The sequence below is a fragment of the Balaenoptera physalus genome, assembly GCF_965194825.1.
Source record: "Balaenoptera physalus genome assembly, chromosome: 12".
NCBI classification, from domain to species: Eukaryota; Metazoa; Chordata; class Mammalia; order Artiodactyla; family Balaenopteridae; genus Balaenoptera; species Balaenoptera physalus.
This window is the reverse complement of record NC_138897.1, coordinates 13,458,776-13,483,221: the sequence shown is the minus strand read 5'-3', so window position 1 is coordinate 13,483,221 and position 24,446 is coordinate 13,458,776. Positions and strand designations below refer to the sequence as shown.

The 24,446-nt window shown below is 38.7% G+C and overlaps 1 protein-coding gene across 1 annotated transcript in view; it reads left to right on the top strand.

The window, feature by feature from the left end:
- The window catches only part of PHLPP1 (PH domain and leucine rich repeat protein phosphatase 1), a 214,813-nt gene that overhangs the window by 139,369 nt on the left and 50,998 nt on the right, over window positions 1-24,446 (top strand). Inside the window, exons 5-7 of the mRNA XM_082416908.1 lie at window positions 16,810-16,956; window positions 17,572-17,802; window positions 23,295-23,497. Coding sequence (XP_082273034.1) covers window positions 16,810-16,956; window positions 17,572-17,802; window positions 23,295-23,497 — 581 coding nt within the window. The remainder of the gene's footprint in view (window positions 1-16,809; window positions 16,957-17,571; window positions 17,803-23,294; window positions 23,498-24,446) is intronic.

The following is a 24,446-nucleotide window of genomic DNA, read 5'->3' as shown; positions in this document are numbered from 1 at the left end:
ATACCCAAGTCCTGTTCCCTAGGCAACTACTTTTGATTCTCAGGACTCTTTTTGCTGTCTTCTTCCATCTTCTGAAATAGTATGTATGTACTGCTTTTTTTGAATTTTTTGTTATTGGACATTATGAGTTGGCATATTACAATGGAAGATGAGGATTTAACTCTTAGATTGTCTCACAGCCCCTCAGCCCCATGCCACATGCCCAGACCGCTGCTTCCCCCATCCTCTCAATGTACAGATATCCGTTTCTGGTTAAGTAGATGTTGAGGGCTCACATTATTTTGAACATGGAACTGTGATTCTCGTAAGCCACTTAAATGCAACGATTACATTTCCTTTCCTGTGCTGGCTGGATAGTAGTCTCTCTTTTTCACTGGTGTACTTTTCTTTTTCTCTAGTGTTGTTAAGGTGGCAGAACTCTACCCTCTTCTCAACACCTTTGTCTTGGAGACTTCTTCCCTCCTGGAGCCAGCGTAGGTACCTGCTCCATAGGCCTGCTACCGAGCTGTTGTCCCGGGGTTACCTTTTGTCATTTTCCTGGTAATTCCCTTTTCGTCTCTCCTGTGTTTTCTATATGTCTTCCTGTGTCTAGCGATTCTTTCTTGGTTTACTCCCTCTTTTTCATGGAATATCTTCTAGGATCTTCCTGAGAAAGGGGACATGGGAGACAAATTTACTAGGCACTTTGTATATCTAAAAATATATTTCTCACACACTTGATTGATAATTTGGCTGGTCTCTGGATAGGAAAACATGTTTCCTCAGAATTTTGAAGCCAGTGCACTATTGTCTTCTAGCTTCTACAGTTGCTATTAAAAAGTGTTATACTCTTGGTTCCTGTCTTTGTAGACCTTCTTTCTTCTTCTTCTTCTTCTTTTTTTTTTTTTTAATAACCCCCAAAGAGGTTTTAGGATTTTCTTTTTTAGCAGTCTTTATTCATTTCAGCAGCTATGATGAACACTCGATCTGAAAAAAATTACGTCCTTCAGTTCTGGAAAACTTTCTCACTGTGTTTTTTGATAACCTCTTCCCCCCCCCTTGGTTTTCTGTTTTCTTCCTCTGAATTCCTATTAGTTAGTCAGGACCTCCTCATTTGTCCTCTAATGCTGTAATTTTCCTCTTTGTCTTAACGCCCTACTTCTTGACAGGTTTTCTCTACTTTATCTTAACCTTCTGAATTTCTGCTGTCTGATATTTTTTAAGAGCTCTTTCTTGTTCGTTGGTTTAATCTGTGTGCATTTTAACAGCATTCTGTTCCCCACCCCCGCCATGGGTGCATGCCTTCTCTTTCTGAGGACATTAAATTAATTAATTAATTAATTTCCTTCTTGCACTGTCTTGATTTCTTTTTTTTCCTGTTTGTGTGGGTGTCTGACTTTTATGTTAGGAACTTGACCTCACTGTTTGGAGATCCTTTGCTCTCTGTTCCTATTTCATGGTGAGCCGCTGATAAGCGAGTTGGGTGCTGCGGTCTGTGGACAGCGCTTCTCCTCCGTACAGCTTCATTGCAGGGCTGTCGGGGGTGAGCCTTGTGGTTTCCTTGGGGGAACTTCCAAAGACAGTATCTGTGGATCTTGTCCCTAGGACGTGTCAGTTTTACTTGAGAGGAATCCTTTGGTCTTCTGCCTGGGCAGCACATGCCAAGATTCAGGGAGTGGAGTAGGGAAGAGAGCTGCAATCTCAGGGTTTAGCATGTGGATTTTTATTTGATCCCCTGTTTTCAGAACAATGTTTTCTACTATTCCTGATGTCTTTGAGCCAGGACTCTGGGATTCAGTTTCTTCCAGGGAATAAACTGTCTCTTGCTGGAATTGGGGAGAGGATCTGGGGTCTCATGTAATTCCTTATATTCCTTATATAATCTTTTGGAAATCTTTTTGTAGAAGTATAATGAGTGTACAGTTCGATGGGTTTCCACAAAATGAACACATGTGACCAGTGCTCATACTGAGAAATAGAAAATTACTAGCACCCAGAAGCCCTCCCTGTGCCCCTCCTCTTAGTACCCTAAAGATAATCACGGTGCGCACTTCTAACAACATAAAGAGTTTTGCCTGGTTTTGTTCATAATATAAACGAGTCATATAGTATGTACTTGTGTCCCGCATCTTTCATTTACATTTTTTTTAACAAAGCAGAACAAAGCATATCAAGTTACATATTACCAGCTTGCACTGTATAGTGTGTAGTATAAAGCCATGACTTTGATTTGTTTAAGGTGGGAGACTTTTCAGTTTTGCACTGCCACAAAGGTTTGTTAGGTTTCTGTTGCTTTTTTTTTTTCAACCTCTTAATTGAAGTATAATTGCTTTACCATGTTGTGTGAGTTTCTGCTGTATAACAAAGTGAATCAGCTATACGCATACACATATCCCCATGTCCCCTCCCTCTTGGGTCTCCCTCCCGCCCTCCCTGTCCCACCCCTCTAGGCGGTCACAAAGCACTGAGCTGATGTCCTGAGCTGTGCGTCGGGGAGGTAGGTTGAGGGGACTTGGATGCGGAGGCTGAGCAGCTGGTGAAGGTGATGTTGTGTTTGCCCTTCGGGAAAAACTAGGCTTTAAACCAATTTCTTTTTCTCCACATACTAATGTGAGATTTTTGTCTCCCATCCCCATTATTCATGAAAGATTTTATTGCCAAGTTTTCCAAGTAGTAAGTTTGTAAGTATATGTGTACACACACACAGATGTTCGATGCTAGGAATTGAAATTATATACATTTAAAACTCATTTATACTTCAAAAAGCACTAATGTAGCTTATTTAGGGTCATACAGTTAGTATGGTATTTTTGAGATATGCCATTTATTTAATTTATTATTTTTAGTTATATGTTTAAGGAATTTGTGTTGATCCTCTAGTGTATGTTTCACAGGGAGTATGTTAGAGAGGTACCAAAGGGTAATTTATTTTTATGTTTTTACCAAAGTCTCAAGGGATGAATTTTTAGGTTACAGTGTCAGGGCGAATATCCAGAGAGAAACTTTACATACAGAGCATTTATAACGCATAGGAGTTCTAAGACTTTTTCTCTTAACCACATATCCCCCTAATATTTTTCTTTCTATTGCAAATTCTCACCTTAAACAAATGAGCAATTTCCATAGAACATTTAAAACGGTATTTGCAGCAGCATTCTAATTCTGGAAAGATGGCATGCTGATGTACACACACAGGCCAGCAGTTTCAGAGGGAAAACATTGTTCTTGGAACTACCAGTGTTTGTTTTTCCTTTATTGGCATTGGAACTCTTCAGTTAGTTTTCAAAAATAGAGGCAAGGCAAAATCAGAGTAATTTTTGGTAGTTTTAATGGTTTCTTTCCAGATTTTGTATGTTACTAATAGTTAACGATGCATTATTTACCTCTATTTTATTAATACGTAGTATTTCACTTATATTAACTGTATTCCATTTAGATGACCCAGATGGTATTAGTACTAAATTGTTATTATTTGCAATGGAGAATTGTTTTAATAAAACATAGTAAGTTTCTTTGTAAAGTCAATGAAGAGGACAACCTTTTGCTGGCTTAAATTCAAGGAATATAATTTTCCTTCCCATGTCTTAATTTTATTGTTTTTAATATGGTATCAAAGCAGCTTGAACTTATTTGTACTAAATTATATTGGTGTTCAAACATTTCAAATGTACTTTTACATTTGAAAGAGCTAAATCTATCATTTATTAAAATTTCATGTGTCGTAATATCGTATTGACAGATCTAAAGTTTGTAAGGGATGATCGCTCACAGAGTTCTTGTATGGAGATACCCAGTGCAATGTTTACAAAGAGCAATGTCAAGAGCAAACTCAGAAGCCAAGTTTGATCGTAATAATTTGTATGTGTATGTTTCTGGTAGCTTTGTCCACCCACGGTACTTGGAAGGTTATCTGATTAGGTGTGAAATTTCTTTCAGCTGAAAAGACTAAGAGAGATGGGAGGGATGAGAATTCTTCAAATGGGAGTGAAGGAATGAAGTTGAGTTGGGTGTGCAAGTATGTGGGTGTAAAAGAATGAAAGTTATTGAAGAAATGAGCATTGAGAAACTCGTAATTATGCCTGGCATTTATCAAGTACCTTTCTTCTTAGAAAGCTCAATTTTCTACATTTTTAGTCTCCGTGAAATGGAAAACAAATGACCTTATTTCCTACTCTGTTCTTTTGGGGATCTTGGCATTCCAGAGCTACAGAGTTATTCGTTTTAATTACTTATCCTTACCAAAAGTTCGCATTTCCAGGTTTTTATAAAAAGAGAGATTTTAATTTTTGTTTTTATCAGTGATTTTATCAGTGACTCACTTTTAATGGAAACAGTGATGATTCATTAACATAGTGGGATCAGGAGTGGCATGCTAAAATATTTTTTCAGCTTATTTGCCAGGCATAGACTGCAGTACTTAGAACAGTTTCAGCTTCTTTAAAGATGCTCTGTCATATAAAAAATATTACAAGCAAACAAGAGCCACTCACTGCTGAAGGAAGGGCATAGCCGATGCATTAAAGACAAAACACTTAGCACAGTCGCTGCTCAGGGCTTGGGAAGGAATTTTCACTACTGGGTTTGGTGAGGCTTGCCAAATGTCTAAGGAATTTCAGAGACTGTATGGAATGCCCTTCTTCCAGTTAACTTTTCCCAACACTGAAGTTCCTTTCTTATACAGCTTTGCTTTTCAGATGGAGTTGTGATCCTCTTGGGAAGCTTTCCATCTCACACAATTCCCATTTTCTTTCCCTGAGCATTTGATCAAAGGAAAGCGTTTGCTTGGTGCTTGGGATACTGAGATTGTGTAGCCTTTGGTGCTCTCCTTGGCGACGGCTCTCGGCCTCATTTCTGGCAATAATAGCCTATTTTCTTCTGCCCTCATACAGCGCATTTAGAAGAGAGAGCTCAGAAGAAACAAAAGATTTATTTATCAACCAGACTATATTAAATTCAGTTTGCCCTGTTGCCTTCTTGGGATCCTTTAAGATGTTCTTTAACTTTTTTTTCCCCACTTAAATAAAAAGTGGGGAGAGATCTTCAGAAGCCTTGGCTTGAATCCAGTGAGGCTATTGTATTCTGGCCAATTCTGTTCTTCTGTTTGTTTTAGTTGAGCTCCTGGCTGTACTCTCTAAGTTTTAACTGTAAGAGTTTAATGTTAAACATAGAATTTGCAGAAATTTGCTATTCTGAGTGGTAACCAACTTTTCACTTTGCCTAGCTCTTAGGGGAAAAGGATAAGCATGCAGTGAGCGGGCCAACAGATGATTATTTTGTGGTTGTTGATGGTTAAATAGCATAGTAACTTGGGACTTGGGAACATGATTAACATCATTACTGATAACTTCTGAAATAATGTTTTGGTTGCTAGTGTGAGAATGCTGATGGAAACCAGTAATGTTCCTCTTTCTCCCTCTCTCCTCTGCCTCATGTCAGACAGACACAGCTAACAGTACAGCTAACACTGGAGCTCCTTCTCACAACACACACGTGTAACTTTTGAAAATTAAAGACCCATGAGGGTTTCTGTTTGTCCTAAGAGTGCCTGTAATTTTGATGTCACTCACCATGCGCTCTGTAGTAATAGAGCTTTGGATGGAAGAGTCAGATTCCTGTTGTCATTTCCCATGGCTGGGTTAGGATGGTGATGCTAGAGCTGGCAAGGTATTTGACAGAGGCCTCTCGAAAGTAGGGCACACCCATCCCTCCCCGGTGGTGTCTTTGGGACTCATAATTAACAAGAAACCTTAGGGAAAGTCTGACTTTCCAAATAGTTGTACTTTCCTCCAATTTAAAGATTTCTGTCAGAAGGCTCACTTTCACCCCACATAGAGAGATCGTGTGTGTGTGTGTGTGTGTGTGTGTGTGTGTGTAGGGGAAGCACAAGAAGGGAAAGGGAGCTGTTACTTGCTTTATGTAATACACAAATCCATGTGTTCTAGACTCCCCTGTTCAAAAATTTCCATAGGTAAATAGCAGTGTCTTCATCTGGAATTCGAGGTGCTCTGTGCATACTCTAAGCATCCTTTAAGACCACAGGAGTTCTTTCTGCTTAACAATATAGTTTGCTTAACGTTTTCCAAGAACACCGTGGAGTTTTTGCCCCCCAAATTAGTGTTTCTCAAAACGTGATTTATGAAATGCCTACATCAGAATCACCTGGGGTATTTACTAGAAACAGAGATACCTGGTGTTCATCCCAGACCTGCTGAATCAGAACCTCTGGTGATGGGGCCCAGGAATCTGCATTCTAACAATGCTTACTGAAGTTTGAGAAACAGTCACACCAGCCCATTCTTTTTGAATGCTGTCTTTTCAGTTCCCCATCTGCCTGTTGAACTCTTGTTCATGTCCCTTAGGTAAAAGTGAGTTTTCTCTTCTGCAAGTATTTATGGTATTTTTTTTCCAGTATATTTCATCTTCTGCTTTTTATTATAGCAGCTTTGCTCCCAAACTGTTTCAAGTTCCTGGAGGGTGAAAACCATGCCTGATTCACATGTGTATGCTTCACACCCTTTATGCCTAATAAGAACTCAGAAAATGTTTAGTGAATGAATGGTTCAGTCCTAGGATCGGACTTTTATTATACCTAGTAAACTTTGGGTATTGGATTTTTGATTTTTTTCTATGTAACTATCAGATATGCCTGGTCTGTTTGTGATGTGAGCTTAAGCTTTCCATGTCTGAGCATGTTTTTGTGACGTGATTATTCTTTCCGGCTTTAGCTTATGTTCACCTTCTCCTTTGGTAATCTAATATCCTTGATAGAGACATTACCTGGTTTTCATTTTTACATATCCTTGTATGACTCAACTGGGATTTTATCTAAGTATACTGTGTGGGTCTTCTCTGCTTTGAGAAGTGGAAATAGCGATCGTTTTCTGCCTGTTACAGAAATGTTCTTTTTATATTTTGTTATTTGTCCTACTAGTGTGGAGGTTAATATTAAACATCTCTTGAATAGTATCTCAATTAAATTGGCTGACTATGGGCAGATCCGTTGGTGAGAAAATGAAAAAATGTAGTCATGGATAAAGTGAGAAACTATTTCATAAGAGATGTTTAACTGTAACATAACATATTTCTTCTTTGTTTTTTTGATTGTTATGTTGCCGATTTATAGAAGAATCAGAAAATGACAGATTTATGCCACTGAGGACTTACTGTTTTCATGAATTTAGTTAGTGCACAGTTCCTGTAGATCTAGTGACTCCTCTTTCTGCATGGTTACCGTCTTGTGATTTGGAGTGGTTTTCTGTATAATGGAATTACTTGATTCATGGGAGCCTGCCCCTGCATGTCCCCCCCACCCCTCCCTCGCTGTGGGCAGGAGCTCTGTCTTGTTGGCTGTTGTATCCATAGGGTTAACTGTGTCTAGGATCTGGCACAAAGTAAGTAACCCATAAGTGCCTCTTGTTGGAACTATTTTAAAAGGGAGGATTAAAGTAAACATTTCTCTCTTTAGGGCATGCTTTAATTTGCCCTTCCAGCAACATGTCCATTGTAATTATTGCCAGCACTGAGTGTTCTCTATTTCCTTGATTATTATTTAGGAAAAATTATGTTTATGAATTGTAGCTTTGGTATACTTTTTCTGCTTTTTCACATTTGCCGCAATTCTTAGGAAAACGCTGCTCAAATGCTTTTGTGGCTGTAAATTTTTAATTTTATCCAAGTAAAATATGCATGTGTTTATTTTTGTTTTCTAGTCCTATGAGGAGGTGATATGCTTGTTTTGGTTATACTGACAGTCATTAGTGGTGCTTAGGACGAAGATGGGTGGTTTCTGTTTATTTTGCTCAAGTATTGAGAAGCTGGCTGTGTGCTTCATTAGCATTTGGGTGCGCTGAACCTCCCAGAAGACCCTGGAAGGTGCTAGCTGGGAACAAGGCCAGTGGGCTACTTGAGCCTTGGGACAGAATGGCATACGTAAGTTCACGTGGATTCATTTCAGAAGTGGTAAAGGGACAACAGGAAAAAAGTGCCGCACCAAGAAATGGAGAAGCCACCGATGAGAGTTCAGTTTCAGCGCAGTACAGTTTGGGGAGAGCAGTGTGAGAGCTAAAAGGAGATGAGTCATGCTTTCTGAAGGGTAGATGTTTGCAGCAATTCTGAAGCAGGCCCAAAGACTCAGATGTGTCTCATGCCACCACAGCTGCAGACAAGTCCAAGAAGAACATGGGGTAAAAGGTATCCTTTCTTTTCTCCTGAATCCAGGAGAGAGAGCCTCTTAACTGTTTTGCAGATTATTTGGCTTTCTTACATAACAGTTAGAGCATGTTCAGGTTGCCCTATATCATTCCTGGAGTGGGGCAAAAATATGAAAACATGGTGTAGGACTAAGTTCATAAGCCAGTAAAGTTCCATACTAAAGGAATTGGAACTTGAGGAGTGCATGGAAGACGAATCAGGAAGTTGCTGACTGATGTCTTTCATTCATTGACTTAACTAATGTTTCTTGAGAGGAAGTGCATTCGGTACACATTTTTAAAATGTACTTTAATACCCTTCCCAAGATTTGTCCTTCTAAAGATAAAAGAGAAAAGCTACTCTATCAAACTAATAATTTTATTAAAGCATTTTGCTGACTCAAAACCACAAAGTGGGCTCTTAGGAAGGACAAAAATACAGGCACTTGATTTTATAAATTCTCTTGGAAGAAAAGAAAAGAGAAAGAAAAAGTAAATGCAGCTTGTTTTTACCCAAGCCTTTTTCTTTGTCTGTTTTACTGGAATCGCACTAAGCTTCTCTTTTTGTTCTCTCTTCCCCTATTCTATGAAATTTATTTAAATTGAATGGAAATTGAAATGGATGGTTTATTTAATAAATGATATTGGCATAATTAGCTACCAGAAAAAAAATTGTTAGACCTCCACCTAACATAAAATAAATGTCAGGTGAAGTAAAGGTCTAAATGTGCAAAATAAAATATATAAATATTAGAAGGAAATATAGGAGAACATTTGTGCCACTTTGGGTTAGGGTAAGAGGACCTTCTCAAACAAGGTGAAAAACATAGACTCCATACAGGAAAAAGTGGCCACATTTGAGCAAATAAAAATTAAAATTAGTGTGTGGCTAAAGTCAGCATTAGCAAAGTGGGAAAAATGAAACCATAGGCTGGGGTGTCCTGTGACACACATGCATCATACGACACCAAGAGGCACATAGTTTTCAGGGAGCTCCTACAAATTGATAAGTAGAAGGTGAACAACCCAGGAGAAAAATGGGCAAAGAACATGACTGTGTATTTCAAAGAAGATGAACTTCACAACAAGATAAACTTCATTGAGAAATAGCAATTGAAATGACCTGATACAACTTTTTACCCATCAGATTAGCAATAATGCAAAGGATGCTAACATTAAATGGTAGTAAAGGTAGCGTGGAAAGAAACCCTCTCCTGCGTGGCCGATTGGGAGTATGAATTTCTACAACTTTTTGGTAATTTTGCCGTATGGATTAAAAAATATATATGGGGGTGGGAACTATACAAACTATTGGGTGTAAGATAGGGTCAAGGATGTATTGTACAACACAGGGAATATAGCCAATCTTCTGTAATAACTGTAAATGGAAAGTAACCTTTAAACGTTTTATAAAATATAAGAAAGGTTAAAAAAATTTTTAATTGTACAAACTCTTAGACCCACAGTTATACTTTTAGAAATACAGGTTCACAATCCCTCATCCAAAACTCTTGAGGCCATTTGTGTTTCAGATTTCAGAGATTTTCAGGTTATTAAAGATAATACGATGCCTATACTGTATATTGTATAATACCTCCCTCAAGGTTTGGGACAGCACTCCATAAGCAAACACGTTTATATTTCTAAAGGGAACAGATGAATATTCACATCAGTTTAGATCATTTTTGGCACCACATGAATCAAAGAAAAATTTCTGAATTTTTAGAGCTTGTTGGGTTTCAAAAATGTGGATGGCATTGGGCATCCATAAATACTGCAAAATAAAATCATTGATGCACAAACAGGCTGAATTATTTCTATCAGCAAAAGACTGGAAGCACTCCGTGTCGATCAGCAGAGGGGTGGAATAAATGGTGGCGCCTTTGTACTCTGTGTATTATGCAGCTGTCAAAAGAGTGAGTTAGATTTTAACGTACTGACGCAGAAAGATGATTTGTTTGTATTAGATGAGAAAACAAGTTGTAGAAGAGAAGCGTGTGGTACAATCCCACTCAAAAAAGAGGGAGGGAGGTTATCACCCACTTACGCATGTATGTGTTTTACAAGGAAGAAAAGCTTTGGGAGGATATATACCAGACTCTAGACACTGGTTATCTCAGGAGGATGAGATTTGGAAGGAAGTAGGAGACTGTTAACATTTTGTTTACATGCTTCTAGAGTTTGACTTGTTAAAAAGAGCATGTATTAATTTGGTCACCAAATAAAAGCAATTTTTCTCTTAGAAACAAATACAGTTTGTATTACAGAGCACTGAGAGTTGGCACCTCTCCACTAAGGTGCAGCTCTCCAGACCATGAGGGAACCTGCTCTTCACAATTAATAATTAATGGAAGGCAGAGGGCTAAGCCTGGAGCTAGGCTCACAGCTCCAGTCCTCAAGCAGGGCCTTCATTACTTAGTACCGAAGCCTAATAATCTCCAACGTGTATTAGCCTGTCCCCCCGCGGGAAAAAAACAAGTTAAACTTGGACTGTTACTATGATACGGAAATCCGGTCACCCAGGGAGTCTTTTTTTAATTGACCCACTTGTGGGGAATAATAACTCCAGAAAGTAATATTGATTTTTCTTTGACTCGTTGAGTAAGACAAATGTGGTTTCCGCTTCATGAGTGTAGTGTATGACACTCATTTTAAACACATTTAGAGTATGTTTAAAAATAGAACTACTTCTACCATACTGTCATTTTATTTTACAGTCAAGCTTTCCTAGTACTGTACCCTTAGTTCCTGGAAGGAAAATTACTAAAGATTTAGATGGATCTAAAGCTAATTAGTATTATGTCTCCAAATAGTTATCATGCTATTTACTTGGTTTTATTTCCTAAATATATACAGGCTATGTAGCCCTTACCTTTAACTCAGATGCAGAAAGAAACTTGTACATAAATTTTTGAGTGTGGATAGATTGAATGGATAAATGCTGAGAAAGGAGAAAAGATTAAGCACATCAGTGATCATAATAAAACAAGCCCAGGACAGGGCGGTATATGCAAATTGACAGCATTTGTGTGTTTGTTTTTCTCAACTGTGATATCTTATGTGGATGGCATTGGGCATCCATAAATACTGCAAAATAAAATCATTGGGAGCAGGTGCTCCTTAGAAAATAAAGAGAAGCCATTTGCTAAATGTGATACTGTGCCGTGTAACTTCATTTTGAGAACTAAGATTACTCTGTTAGACTGGATGAATGTTAACTTGATTTCTTTTCCCTACTCCGAGCTCTATATAAAACAAATGAACATGAGTTAATATCTCTTTCCTTAAAGCATTTTGCTTGCTCTGGAAAGTGAAGTCAGTCTTTTCAGGTTGTTGGGTAGTTTGGGAGCATGGGCTGTGCCTGAATTTGTTTGAAGGTAAATGTACAATAGTGTTCAAAATATTCATTATCCTCCAGGGCCGATAATGCCACCCTCTATAGAGGGAAATGAGGGTGAAAAAGGAGTGCTTTCCACACACTACTCTGAGGCCGTTCTTTGACCTGTGACTTAGAATTGTTAGTAAGTGATATCTATTTACATTTAACTCTTTAATAAGATGTAATAAAAGAAGGGCGGGAGAGATGAGAAGTAGTACTGATGTTGAAAGGCAGTAGATTCAAGTTGTATGTGATAGTCACACCATTTCTCTGAGCCTAGTTTCTTTGTCTATGAGCTTGGGAAATGAAAGGCCCCGTCTGTTCTCACTTTTGATAGCCCTGAGAAATAAGGAAGGTATATCTACTTTGAGTAGTTTTCTTTAGCCTTGGCACTGTGTGTGTGTGTGTGTGTGTGTGTGTACGTATAACAGATGTTTTTAAAAAACAAACCACACAGTTTCTTGTCCTTTTAGTTTCTACAGTATCAAAAAGAATCCTTTCTTGTTATTGATAAACTCATAACTGTAATTATTACAATCGTCATTAAAATAATTTTTATTAGTCTTAAATTTTGTGATGCTCTCTCTGATCATCCTCTACTTCCTATATTGAACAGCTATGAGGGGATATCTGCAGCCTGAGTGAATATAATGTAACTTCATTTCAAGGATTTTATTTTAAGGTTTAAGAACTGTAATATTAGTTTCAAAAATAAAATTATTTAAAATATTTCACCAAATATGCAATTTTTCCAAAGCCAGCCAAGTTTTATTTTAGAATCTGGGCCTGTGCACATTTGATAACTTATCTGTCTCACCTGTAAGAATGACAGAGCTAAAAGTCTTTAATTTTGTAGGAGACATAGAGATTTCTGGTCTTTTCTTCCGTAACAGTGTGCTGTCACCTTGCTCTCTCCTCTGCATTCTTTTAAAATGAAGGTAAAGGGAGGAAAGGTCACCCACTCCCCACTTTGATCTCTTATCTCTCTCTTAACTTAAACATTGCCTTCAGGTATCTGTTTCACCCATTTGAAGACCAGAGGGAAGTGGATTCTAGGTGGACTTTTATTTTTCTAAGAAGGGGTTTTTGAATTGGCAGATGCCTATGATCCGACTGCTTTCTACATAAATAAAGAAAAAGTGGACCTCTAAGAAGGCTAAGGGTTAGAGTTTCCAAAACAGATGAGTTTTACTGTGTTCTGATCAAGAACTTGAGTTCTCAGAAACAATCCGTGCTTTGTTTGCTAAACAAGTCTGCTGAACATCGTGTTCTTTTCTGGGAAGAATTTGGGGGATGGGCTGTGCAGGGCAGGCTACGAGGGAGGTGGAGAGGGAGCGAGAGAAACTTAGGACACTTATAAATCATAATCAGCCCTTAAAATGTATAGGTCTAGGGCAAGCGTATAAATGGAGGCCCCAGCCCACATATCTAAATATTTAATTTATAATTAAGCTAACAAACTGTTAAATAAAACACATTCTCGCCTCCTACCTTCACAAATATACTTTTATGATGACCTCTAGATTCAAATTTATTGAATTCTATCTATATACTCCTCAGACCCCTTGGGATTCTGCACTGGATATGGCTGCATGGGGGGAACTGGCTCAGTGGCCCGAATCTCATCTTTTCCCGTCTCCGACTCTATCCCTCATCCTGCAGGACACACAGCCCATGTGTCCAAGCTCTGTCCACTCCTAGGGCCTATGGGTGCACATACTCATGGGCGGGTGGGCCCAGGGAAGAGGCCCACACAAGCACTGAAAACAGATAAGATGTCATTTGGGTAAGGAATTCCAGGATCCTGCTTATTGTTAGTATGGAGAGAATGCTTCTCTAATGGAAATATAATGCGAGCCACATAAGTAATCTTAAATGTTCTGGTAGCCACATTGAGGAAGAGGAAGAAGAAACAGGTGAAATTAATGTTAATAATATAGCTTATTTAATTCAATGTATCAAAAGTATCAGTTATAAAGAATTATTAATAGAGTTTACATTCTTTTTTGTACTAAGTCTTTGAAATCCAGTATGTATTTTATAATTAGAGAACATGTCAGTTTTGACTGGCCCCATTTCACATGCTCGGGAGCCGCCTGGGTCTCGTGGTATTTGTACCAAACAGTACAGCTCTAGGCCAAGGGAGCCCAAACTCCTTGTTCTATAGGGGCACTTGGCCTGTACTTAACTATTTTTTTCCTCTTCCATTCAAGTTTGTCACCTGCCTTTTACTCATTCAACTCACTGCTGCTTGCCTTTCTTCTCAGGAATGGTATGGTCCTAAAAAATTTGTTTGCATAGATGAATATACCTTTTATCCCCCTGTTATTGACAAATACTTTTCCAAAAGCCAATGCTTCCACTTTCCATCTTGAGTAATTACTGGAATTGTAATCCTTCTGTTCCCCACTTTCTGAAGTCTTTGTGCTATATTGTTTTGGATAATGTCTAGGGTCTTTTTCCTTCCTAGAGGAACTTTTTAAAAAAAAGTTCAGTTTAATTGCATGCATATTTTAAAACTGTGGCCAGTTCTACCAAATGAGGATACAAATCTAGAAGGTAGGGTACTGTTTTTGTTTGGACTAGAACAGCAGTTTTATCTATTTCAGGATAGAGTTTCCAGAATTAGAAGAAGAAAAAGCATCTAGTTAAATTTGAATTTCAGAAAAAAAAATATATGTTTTTTAGCATAAGTATGTCTCATGCAACATTTGAGACATACTTATACTAAAAAATTATTTGTTGTTTATCTGAAATACAAATTTAACTGGATGTCCTGTATTTTATCTGGCAACCCTATTTCAAGACTGTTTTACTGTCTCAAAAACAGGGGACCCTAAGCAGCTTTTATTTCTGTGGATTAAACTATTGATATTTACTGTGTTAGAAATTTAAACTGAGAAATATTTTCATATATAGTAATTCATTTAGAAAAATAATAAACCCCATTCTTGTTAACATATGTATTTTTTATGAAAAATAACTACCTTCTATAACAAGAAAAAATAGGGAGAAGAATGTTCTTATTTTATATTGTTGCAACTCTTAACGCCTGGCTTAAGTAGAAGATAGTTGGATTCTCAAGTCTCTTTCTGTTTCTAATCAGGTGTGCTATCACAAAGACATGTACCATCTGGAACTCTCCACTGGACACTTGGGAGAAAATGAGAGTGGCAAAAGTCAAATGACATCTTAGTATTGTTATGAAAATAGTTTTGACCTTGAGAATCTCCTGAAAGGATCTAAAGGACCTCTTGCACGGTCCCCCAACCATGCTTTGAGAACCCCTGGGCTAGGAATAATAGACCCTCTAATTCTAGCTTGTGTGTTGGATAGATCATAGATAATCAGAACAGAGAATAAACATTCTTTGTTTTAAGTAGGACTAATGAATCAAATCATAAAATACAAAACAAATTTTAAAATGATTATTCACGTTTAGCGGTAATTCTTAAGTTTTGTTTTGTTTTTTACTTTAAAATTACTCTGTTGGCCGCTCTCACCTTCTGAGATGGCCCACACTCTGTCTGTGGAGTGTGCTTCTGTCTAAATAAACCCACTTCTTACCCATCACTTTGTCTCTCACTGAATTCTTTCTGCGATGAGACATCAAGAACCTGGGCTTCATTAGGTCCTGAAACCAGATACTGAAACCCCCGCCAGGTGGGAGAAGTTAACTGTATGCTGCCACAACAGGCAGACCACGGACTGGCTGGAACCAGAAGGTTGATGATGCTGACTTCCGCTTACCTCACCACCAACCAATCAGAAGAAGGTCCATGAGCTGATCACACCCTCCTCTTTGAACCATTACTATAAAACTCCTCACTAGCCCCTGCAGGTCAGGACACTCAGTTTTGAAAGCATTAGCCCTCTGTGGCCCCCTTTGCCTGGCAAAGCAATAAAACTATTCTTTTCAATTTCTCCCCCACCAAAAATAAATAAATAAAATAAAATAAAATTACTCTGTCAAGAAAATAGCTATCAATCTGTCAAATAGGTACATTGTCAGCTTTCTATTTAGAATAAAATTTATATAGCCATTTAGAACAAAGCTTTACATTTTTTATTATAAAATTCAATAAAGATGTCACATGACAGTTTCTTAAAATGCTGATTGGATTGAACTGGGTTTATTTTTAAGATGTGTCTGTTCTAGGCATAGTACACATTGCCTAGTATTTAGGCTTGGCCAGTTTATAAAATAATTAGCATAATGCAATAACTCATCTGATTCTCATCTCAAAATAGAAAACGTGTAGATGTTGGCAGTGGGCCAAATGCGAGAGTACACAGAGAAGTGCCCTCAAACTTAGAGGTGACTTCTTGAATTGCTTTAATTGCTTGGACAACAGAAAATGAAAGAGCCATTAACAAAAATAGAGCAGGAAGAAGTGCAGGTCTGGGATAAAGATGGTATGTTCAGTTTTGGACTGGAAATGTTGTAGGGTGGGTCAACAGAGAGGAGATGGTGTGTGATAGGGTTAGAGAGAGTTGTCCACAGAGTAGTAAAACGATTTCCAAGGAAGACAGTGTAAAGAGAGAAGAAAACGAAGAGCACATCTGTGAGGAGTTCCTAACTGTGGGGTAGGAAGGAGGAGATGGGGAAGAAAAAAGAAGAAAAGGAGGAAAGGTTGGAGAGAGCTAGGAAGAGGCTAGGTGAGGAAAGTGTCCTTAGAGTGAGATGAGAAGAGCTCTTCGTGGAAGGGTGTGTGGTTCGCAGGAGCAAGTATAGGATCGAGATTGAGGAATGGTCATTGGTTCTTCAATTTGGAACTGCAAAACTGGTACCCTTAGAGACAGTGTAGTTTTGATTAATTGTGAAGTTTTTATTTCAGGTTTGGATTGGAGAGAAGGGAAGCAGAAAGGTTTTTGACTTGTCTGGGGTAACAGAAATCCTAAAGAGCTACATCGGTGTTCTTTTCCTTCCTCTCTGTTGTCATTCACACGGGTGTTAATTAAGCTAGCCAAGGTGAAGCTAAAAAATTCACTCCAGCAAACTCACCGCCTCAAATATTCAACCTTATTTTAGAGTGACGTTTGTTCTTAAATATCATCTTTATATTTTAGGTAAAACGCTGGCCTTAGAGTCTGAAGATGTGCACTCCAGCTCTGCAGCTCTGCTTCTCGCTTACCCTCTGAGGGCTCCTTTTTCTGCTCAGCTGAATTAGAGTTGGACTAGATTATCTCTAAGGCTATGCCAAAATCATGTGATGTTATGCATCTATGACATCTGTCTTTTCTTTCGTTTTATTATAATAGGTTCAGCAAGTTGAAGAGTCTTAACCTTTCCAATAATCATTTAGGGGACTTCCCATTAGCAGTCTGCAATATTCCAACGCTGGCCGAGCTGAATGTGTCCTGCAATGCCCTCCGAGCAGTCCCAGCAGCCGTCAGAGTTATGCACAAGTATGTACTTCAAACCCTGCTGCAAAGTATCTCTCAGAAACCCCCAGAAAGCTGCATCAGGGTCGCAGCACATGAGATTAGTTAACTTGTTATGTTGGTCATATGTTGGTCTCTTGGTCCCAAATCAAGAGATCATGCTCTTGTGTAGAGTTCATTTGTTAGCTTCTTTCAGAATCTTGTAAAAAATTAAAATATCCTTGTTTAGAACGAAGACCCCTACAGGTGGGTGTGTCTAAATATGGGAGGAGGGGTTACTTTCTCATTTCCTGAGTTACGTTGAATTCTAAGACCTAGAAGTTAATTTTTTAGAATAACAATGAAAGATGGGTATTTGGGCTGATTCACACTGCAGTCAGCTCGTGTTGTTCTTATTTATGCCTATCCAAGTTGGGAAAATTGGTCATAATTTTCGTTTTCAGTAAAAGATTAAGATGTTTATCTCTGATCATTTCTCTCTGGTGTACTGTTGCCTCAGGCCCTGTCCTTAGCATTTTGCAAAGGATAGTATATTTTCTTTTTCTGGTATTATGATCTATACTTATGGAACTCGTATGTTAATAATAAAGATGTAAAATTTATACATTCTCTTTCTAATTCTTATGTTTTCTTTAATAGCTTACAGACATTTTTGTTGGATGGAAACTTTCTCCAGACCCTTCCTGCTGAGTTGGAGAACATGCATCAGCTTAGTTATCTTGGTCTTTCTTTCAATGAATTCACTGACATTCCAGAGGTATTGGAGAAATTGACTGCTGTGGATAAGCTTTGTATGTCTGGAAACTGTATGGAGACTCTTAGGCTACAGGCTTTAAGAAAAATGCCTCACATTAAACATGTGGATCTAAGGTAACCATTTTAAAGATATATATCCCATTTGAATGGTTGGCTTATATTTGGGGGGTAGGTTATAGCCCTTTTGGTGGCATTCTTCTGTCGAGGCAAGCAGGCTGGTTAGTTACAATAAGGGCCCGCTTTGCTATTTTTGCCCAGAGGGAAGTATAATGATTAGTAGTAGGGTCTGCTCATGCCTGAAACTTGTTAAAATTTTTTTTCTCACTGATGAGTGACCACATATCTTGAAGGTCTTAGTTGGTTTTGCAAGTTTGAGCCCAGTTTTAATTAGTGTGAATCAGTAGGCCCATCGAGTCAGAGAGAGCTATTTATGGTGAATGAAAACCGTATCAAGAGCCAAGTGGATATTTTTCTCTCTTATTCCTACTTTTCTGTGGCTTGAGGCAGTTGACACCATTGAGCATCTCTCCTTAATTTTTTTTCCCTTCCTTGGCTTCCTTAATATAATATATTCATTAAATTAAATTTATTACTTATTTAATTTACTTATTTTAATTTCCTCTCTCTCTCTATCCAGATGGGTCTGCCCGTAGTTTACAGTTCTTTACAAAAATGTAAAACTCATAATCTCTTGGTAGGCCCAAGTTTGGCCAGAATCTCCACTCTCAGCCTTTGCAAGAACAAGGGAACCTGCATTTTGAATCCTGATCGCACTAAACTCCAGCTGAAAACACTAACACAAGCCTTGCTACATCACAGATGCCCAGTAATCATCCCTTTGTATGTAAACTTCAGTTTTACTTTCTAATGCACAAAGAACCAATACACAAGGAGGAAGCCGTTCTAAATTTCTCTTTTTTTAAGGAAAAACAAGAGCCTGTCATTGGGCTTGAGTTCCTGCAAAGCAACCTATTAGGTTTAGGCCTTAATATTAACTTGCCCAATTTGATACTTTTTCAACCAAACTAACTTTCCCATTAGCCAGGGAGTGATGACCACATTAAATCTTGGGCGAAATATTTAATGTCTCTGTGCAGCTGTGTTCTCATCTCTAGATTACAGTTAATAATAGAATCTAATTCATAGAGTTTTAAGGAATGGAGTAAATGCCTCACTCTCCCAGCAAATGTTACATATTGTTATTATTACCTGCTGAGATCTTGTACTCATGAATCCTGCTCAGCTGTCCGTCTTGGCATCTTTTCACCTCTTTGGTTGATGGTTCTTTCCTTGTTTTACTACCTACTTTCCTCTCTGGTGATAACCCCAGACCCTCACTCAGGCCTGTTCATCAGTATAAAGTAGCATCACCTTTTGCTCCTCTCTCATCTCATTCTTACCCGTTTGGCCCCAGGGAACCCATTCATTCCAGTTCCACAAAGAGTTGATTTGCTTTACCTTTCCTCAGACTAAAGGAATCAAGCCTGTCGCACCTGGGGAAGTGTTAGCAATTTGCAGACCTAGAATTCTTAGTTCAGGGAGTTCAAATGGTAATAATTTATCTGACTTTGAGAACTTTTTGGAGTGTGACAGGATAGGGAACTGAACACTTTGTCTTGTTAACTTTCTTTCTAAATTGTTAACGTTATTTGCCTCTGAGTCACTTGGGTTTAGAAAACCTTCATATTCAAGAATTTGAGCCCTTTTTAAATTCAGCCACCCAGAGGTATAACGATGGTCGTTTTGACCTCAGGTAGCAAGCACGAGGGGATTTATAAGTTACCTGGTATGGATAAGAAAGCATCATTTTTCTTGATCTGAATTAGCTTACAAACGAGATCAATCTAATATGTTTGGAAGTAACTTCTTATTAAGAGCTTTGTAAACTCTTCAGATTTCTGGTTCTAATTGGGTCTTTTTTAGATGAGATTAGTTACAGGATATTTAAATACCAGAATAGACTTTTGTACATGTAAATGTGGAATGATCATGAGTAGGTAACTGCTTCCCTTCAGACCACTGAGCTGAGGGGGCAGAAATCTGGTCAGATTTGCTTATAATTCTGCCTTAATATTTTAAACTGAAACTAGTGGAATGATTTAAGGGGAGTTTCACTTAGTTTCTGTAAGCAGAGGGCTGATTTTATTGATTGAATTTTTATTCCTTCAGATGGAAATATTACATCAGATTAAAAGTAGTCATTTTTCTTTTAATCTTATTCTTTTTCTCATATTCACATTTTTGAGTCTGATACTATTCTATGGCATCATTAATAATTTCTCCTCCTCTAATCTGTCCAAAATGTGGATATTACGTCTTTCTCCTCGATCACCTCTCTTTCTGTTTTGTGCCTTGGTGGTTGGTTGCCTGTACTCACAGGACTTCATCATTTACCTTTCGTCTCCATGGTAAATATTCCTCAATTTTTCTCTAACTCTTATTTCTCTTCTTGGGATTAATTCCACTTCAGCTGCCAGCAGGATAATTTCACCTTGCTTTCTCCTGTTGACACACTCACCCAAATTACATGTGAAACAGAGTTTAATTTCTTTCTGTTCAACCAGTTCTTTCCCCTGGATTCCTAATTTTGCTGATAGCAACACTGCTTCATTGGTTATCCAGACACAAAATTTTTGACTCTATTTTCTGGTCTGCCACCAGATCCCATCAGTTCTCGCCCACTAGTTTGACTCCTTGTCCCTTCCTTTGCCTTCTCACTGCTGCTATTGTCTCCTAGCTGAGCTGTCTGCTGCCATTGTACAGCCTCTCAAGCAAGCACAGCCTTGCTCAGAGCCTTCAGTTCTCTAGTTCAAGATATTCAAGCTCTCGCATCTGGTTTCAACCCACTAGCCTGTGAATCCCTTGAGGATGAGGCTCTAGCTCAGAGCTGCTCAAAGTGTGGTCCTCCAGCCTGTGCTAGCAAACCTACTATTTGCCACTTTTCTGCAATGGGATATGTATAGAAATTGAGACTTAATATCTTAGAAACGCACAGTGACCTGACATTGCCACAATATCCAAGTAGACTCATGTAAGCAGACTTTCTCATGGTACAGGGAGTAGACTAGTTTCGGTGTTGGCGAACTTGCAGCGATGAACTGCTTGTGCGGTGCGCTGTGTCCTGGTATGTGCATATGACTACACATCAGTCTGTGATGGATTAGAAGTTCAGAAAATAGGTCCTTCACCCGAGATAACTTGAGAAGCACTGCTCTTATTTATGTATCCTTGAGTTCCCAGTGTTAGCGCTTAGTAGGCACAGTACTTGATAAATATTAATTGACTAACTCACCTTTGTAGCCATATTCTCACTCCTGTCACATAGCCTGCACTCCTGAGGGACCCCCTACACCCATGCATGAACCTCACCTTGTGCTCTTCTCTTCAGTCCAAAGGCCGTTCAGCAACTCCTCATGGACTCCTTTCTTCTCCCATTTACATCTGTTGAATTCTGCCTGCCCTTGGGATTCAGATGAGATGGCTCCTCTTGCACAGCATCTTTTTTGACCATTCTCTGTATTTTACGCCATTTATGACATTTATCACATACTTGTATCTTTCGACTTCGTATCTTAAAGCGTATCTGGTTCTCCTCACTAAATGACTAAATCTGTTGACAAGCACCTTACTTTATCCATCTCGGATTGATACAAAGCCATAGGTTACTGTCATCACCACCATGGCTTTGCCTTGTTCGCAGAGCACCAGCACATGCATTCATTTGATTTTCTCAACTGCCTTGTAGGACAAGGAAGGTGTCATCCCCATTTTACAGGTTAGAATTAGACTTAACCGAGACTTTGGTGACTTGCTCAAGGCCACATATGCAAGTGTTGAGCAGCAAACTGGAACTAGAACATTTTCATACTGCCGATCAACACATAGTAAATGCTCAGTGAGTACTGATGAAATAAATAAAATGCCTGTGTTCACTGAGGAGATTATTGGAAGAAAATTTTTACCACATTTTGCCTCTTTAAAAGGTCACCCTAAGTAGTTGTATTATTGTGTGAGCCTGAAAACTTTTGATATTTGCATCCTGATAAGACTTGGCAATTTAAAGTGAATAGTGGGACTAACCTCCCTGTCGTTATAGATTTTCTTTTGTCTCCTCATTAAACCAGCCCTTTAATTACGTTAGTGTTAATACAGTGGAGGGGGAGGGCGAGGAGATGATAGTGCCACGTGAAGATAATTTAAAGTGTAGATTAGGGAGATCATGGGACATTTTTTCAATTCCTGCAATCTCTTATATCCAAAATTAGATTTGGGGTTGTTTTTCTTTTTATTCTGTGTACATATTCTAGTAATCTAGTGAGCATTTGGAGATAGGCAAATTGCTGGGTTGAGGCCAGTTTTTTAATCTTACAACCTGGAATAGAAAAGAAAAGGAGCAAAAAAAAAAAAAAATCATCTTGGGGACATTTGAAGAGGCAATATGCTGTTCTTGCAGGTTGACAAGTCCTAGCTCTTTGCTGTCTTGTCACTCTTCCTTGTGTTTCAGTGGCTTTATGATACTGCTAGTAAAATTTTAGTTACCCTCATTTTATTTTATTTTCTCAAAGGGCAGAAAATCACTGCAGAGAAGACTTGGCTTTTTTCTAACCTCCTGCCTTTGTATTAATGCTCTTCTAACCAAGTGCATGATCTCAGCACTCTGTTGGCTTTGTAATGAGAAGCAGGAGGTTCTGTTGTTTGTTTGTTTGTTTGTAAAGGAGTTGGGCGTAGCCTAGCAAACTAGGAATTGAGATTTTCATCTGTTTTTCTCCACTTTGAAGCCAAATGTGTTTTTGTTACATTGATTCCTAGTCCCCATTACTACTTACTTATCTTCTTGGCAGCTCATTCATGGCAACTTTAGTCTATTAGCTAACTAGTTCTTATGACTGAGGCTCTGCCAGTTTTTCCCTGTGCCCTGAACTTGTTGATCCCCATTATTGTCCTTTGTTTTATGATTTCTCAGTGAATCCTACGTGTCAAATTTCAGTATTTTCTGCACTTTGCTCTTTCAAGTAGTATTTTAAAATTGGAGATAGTTTTGGTAATTAATCTTTGGTCCAGAACCAACTGAAAATTCAGATATATTTGCACACCTGTCTCTGGTGTGTATTTGGCGCCCATTCATTATTTTTTTTCCAAGTTCACCGATTAATTCTGTCCTTTATGGCCGCTCATCTACCTGCTCACTCATCCTCTCTCTTTCCTGAAATATCCATGTAGTTGTAATGTGCTTAATGGGTTATTCTGGGTTTTGCTTCTCGTGTTCTTTCAACCAGATTCTTTGGAAATAAACATTCAAATGATTTTTTTCTCCGTTGAAATGAACTAAGGTGAAATCAATATGCATATTTCTCTTCCAGCCTTAATGATCTAAATTGTGTTTCAGATTATATTGTCAAGGTTAAGACCTCATGGAATTGTAGCTAGAAATAGCCAGAGAATCTGGCTAGTTAAGGAAAGCCAGATACTGAGATTAAAGAAATCATGGAGGACCGTGACAGAGTGAGACCTGAGTCCTTCTTGTTAGTCACCATATGAGGGTGTGACTGTTTATTTATAACATTGCAGTTAATTATAGTCTCTATTTTTGTCCTTTTCCTCTCAAGACTGAACCTAATTAGGAAGCTAATAGCAGATGAAGTGGACTTTCTCCCTCACGTCACTCAGCTTGATCTGCGCGACAATAAGCTTGGTGATCTAGATGCTATGGTTTTCAACAACATTGAAGTTTTACACTGTGAAAGGAATCAACTGGTGACACTAAACATCTGTGGCTATTTCCTAAAAGCACTGTATACCTCTTCTAATGGTATGTAACAAAGACCACATCAGATTTTCTCTTTTGTTTTTTTTTTAAATTTATTTATTTAATTTATTTATTTTTGGTTGCCATGAGTCTTCATTGCCGCATGCAGGCTTTCTCTAGTTGCGGCGTGCGGGCTTTTCATTGCAGTGGCTTCTCTTGTTGCAGAGCACAGGCTCTAGGCACATGGGCTCAGTAGTTGTGGCACACGGGCTTAGTTGCTACACGGCATGTGGGATCTTCCCGGACCAGGGCTTGAACCCGTGTCCCCTGCATTGGCAGGCGGATTCTTAACCACTGCGCCACCAGGGAAGTCCCCAGAGTTTCTCTTTTGGTTCTAAGAATTTACTCAGCGCCATCTTCTCTGCCTCACTTTGATTTTTCTTTCCTCATTTAGGAAAATAAGTTTTTCCAATTTTGCTAAGACAAAAATCATAAAAGAAGAATCCTGGTTTGGTATTTAAAGGAATCAAAAAGGAAGATTTTATAGTTCCTAATTTGTTTTTCTCATATCGTGATATTTAGATAGGTTACTCCCACTTGTGATTTGGCTCTTCTCCTTGAAGGGCAGACGGGGGGAAGGTGGGGGGTGAACTGTTGATTGGGCTACCTTGTTAAGATAGTAAATCTGGGGGGCTTCCCCGGTGGCACAGTGGTTGAGAATCTGCCTGCCAATGCAGGGGTACACGGGTTCGAGCCCTGGTCTGGGAAGATCCCACATACCGCGGAGCAACTAAGCCCGTGAGCCACAACTACTGAGCCTGTGCGTCTGGAGCCTGTGCCCCGCAACAAGAGAGGCCGCGACAGTGAAAGGCCAGCGCACCGTGTTGAAGAGTGGCCCCCACTTGCCGCAACTAGAGAAAGCCCTCGCACAGAAACGAAGGCCCAACACAGCCAAAAATAAATAAATAAATAAATTAATTAAAAAAAAAAAAAAGATAGTAAATCTGGAGAA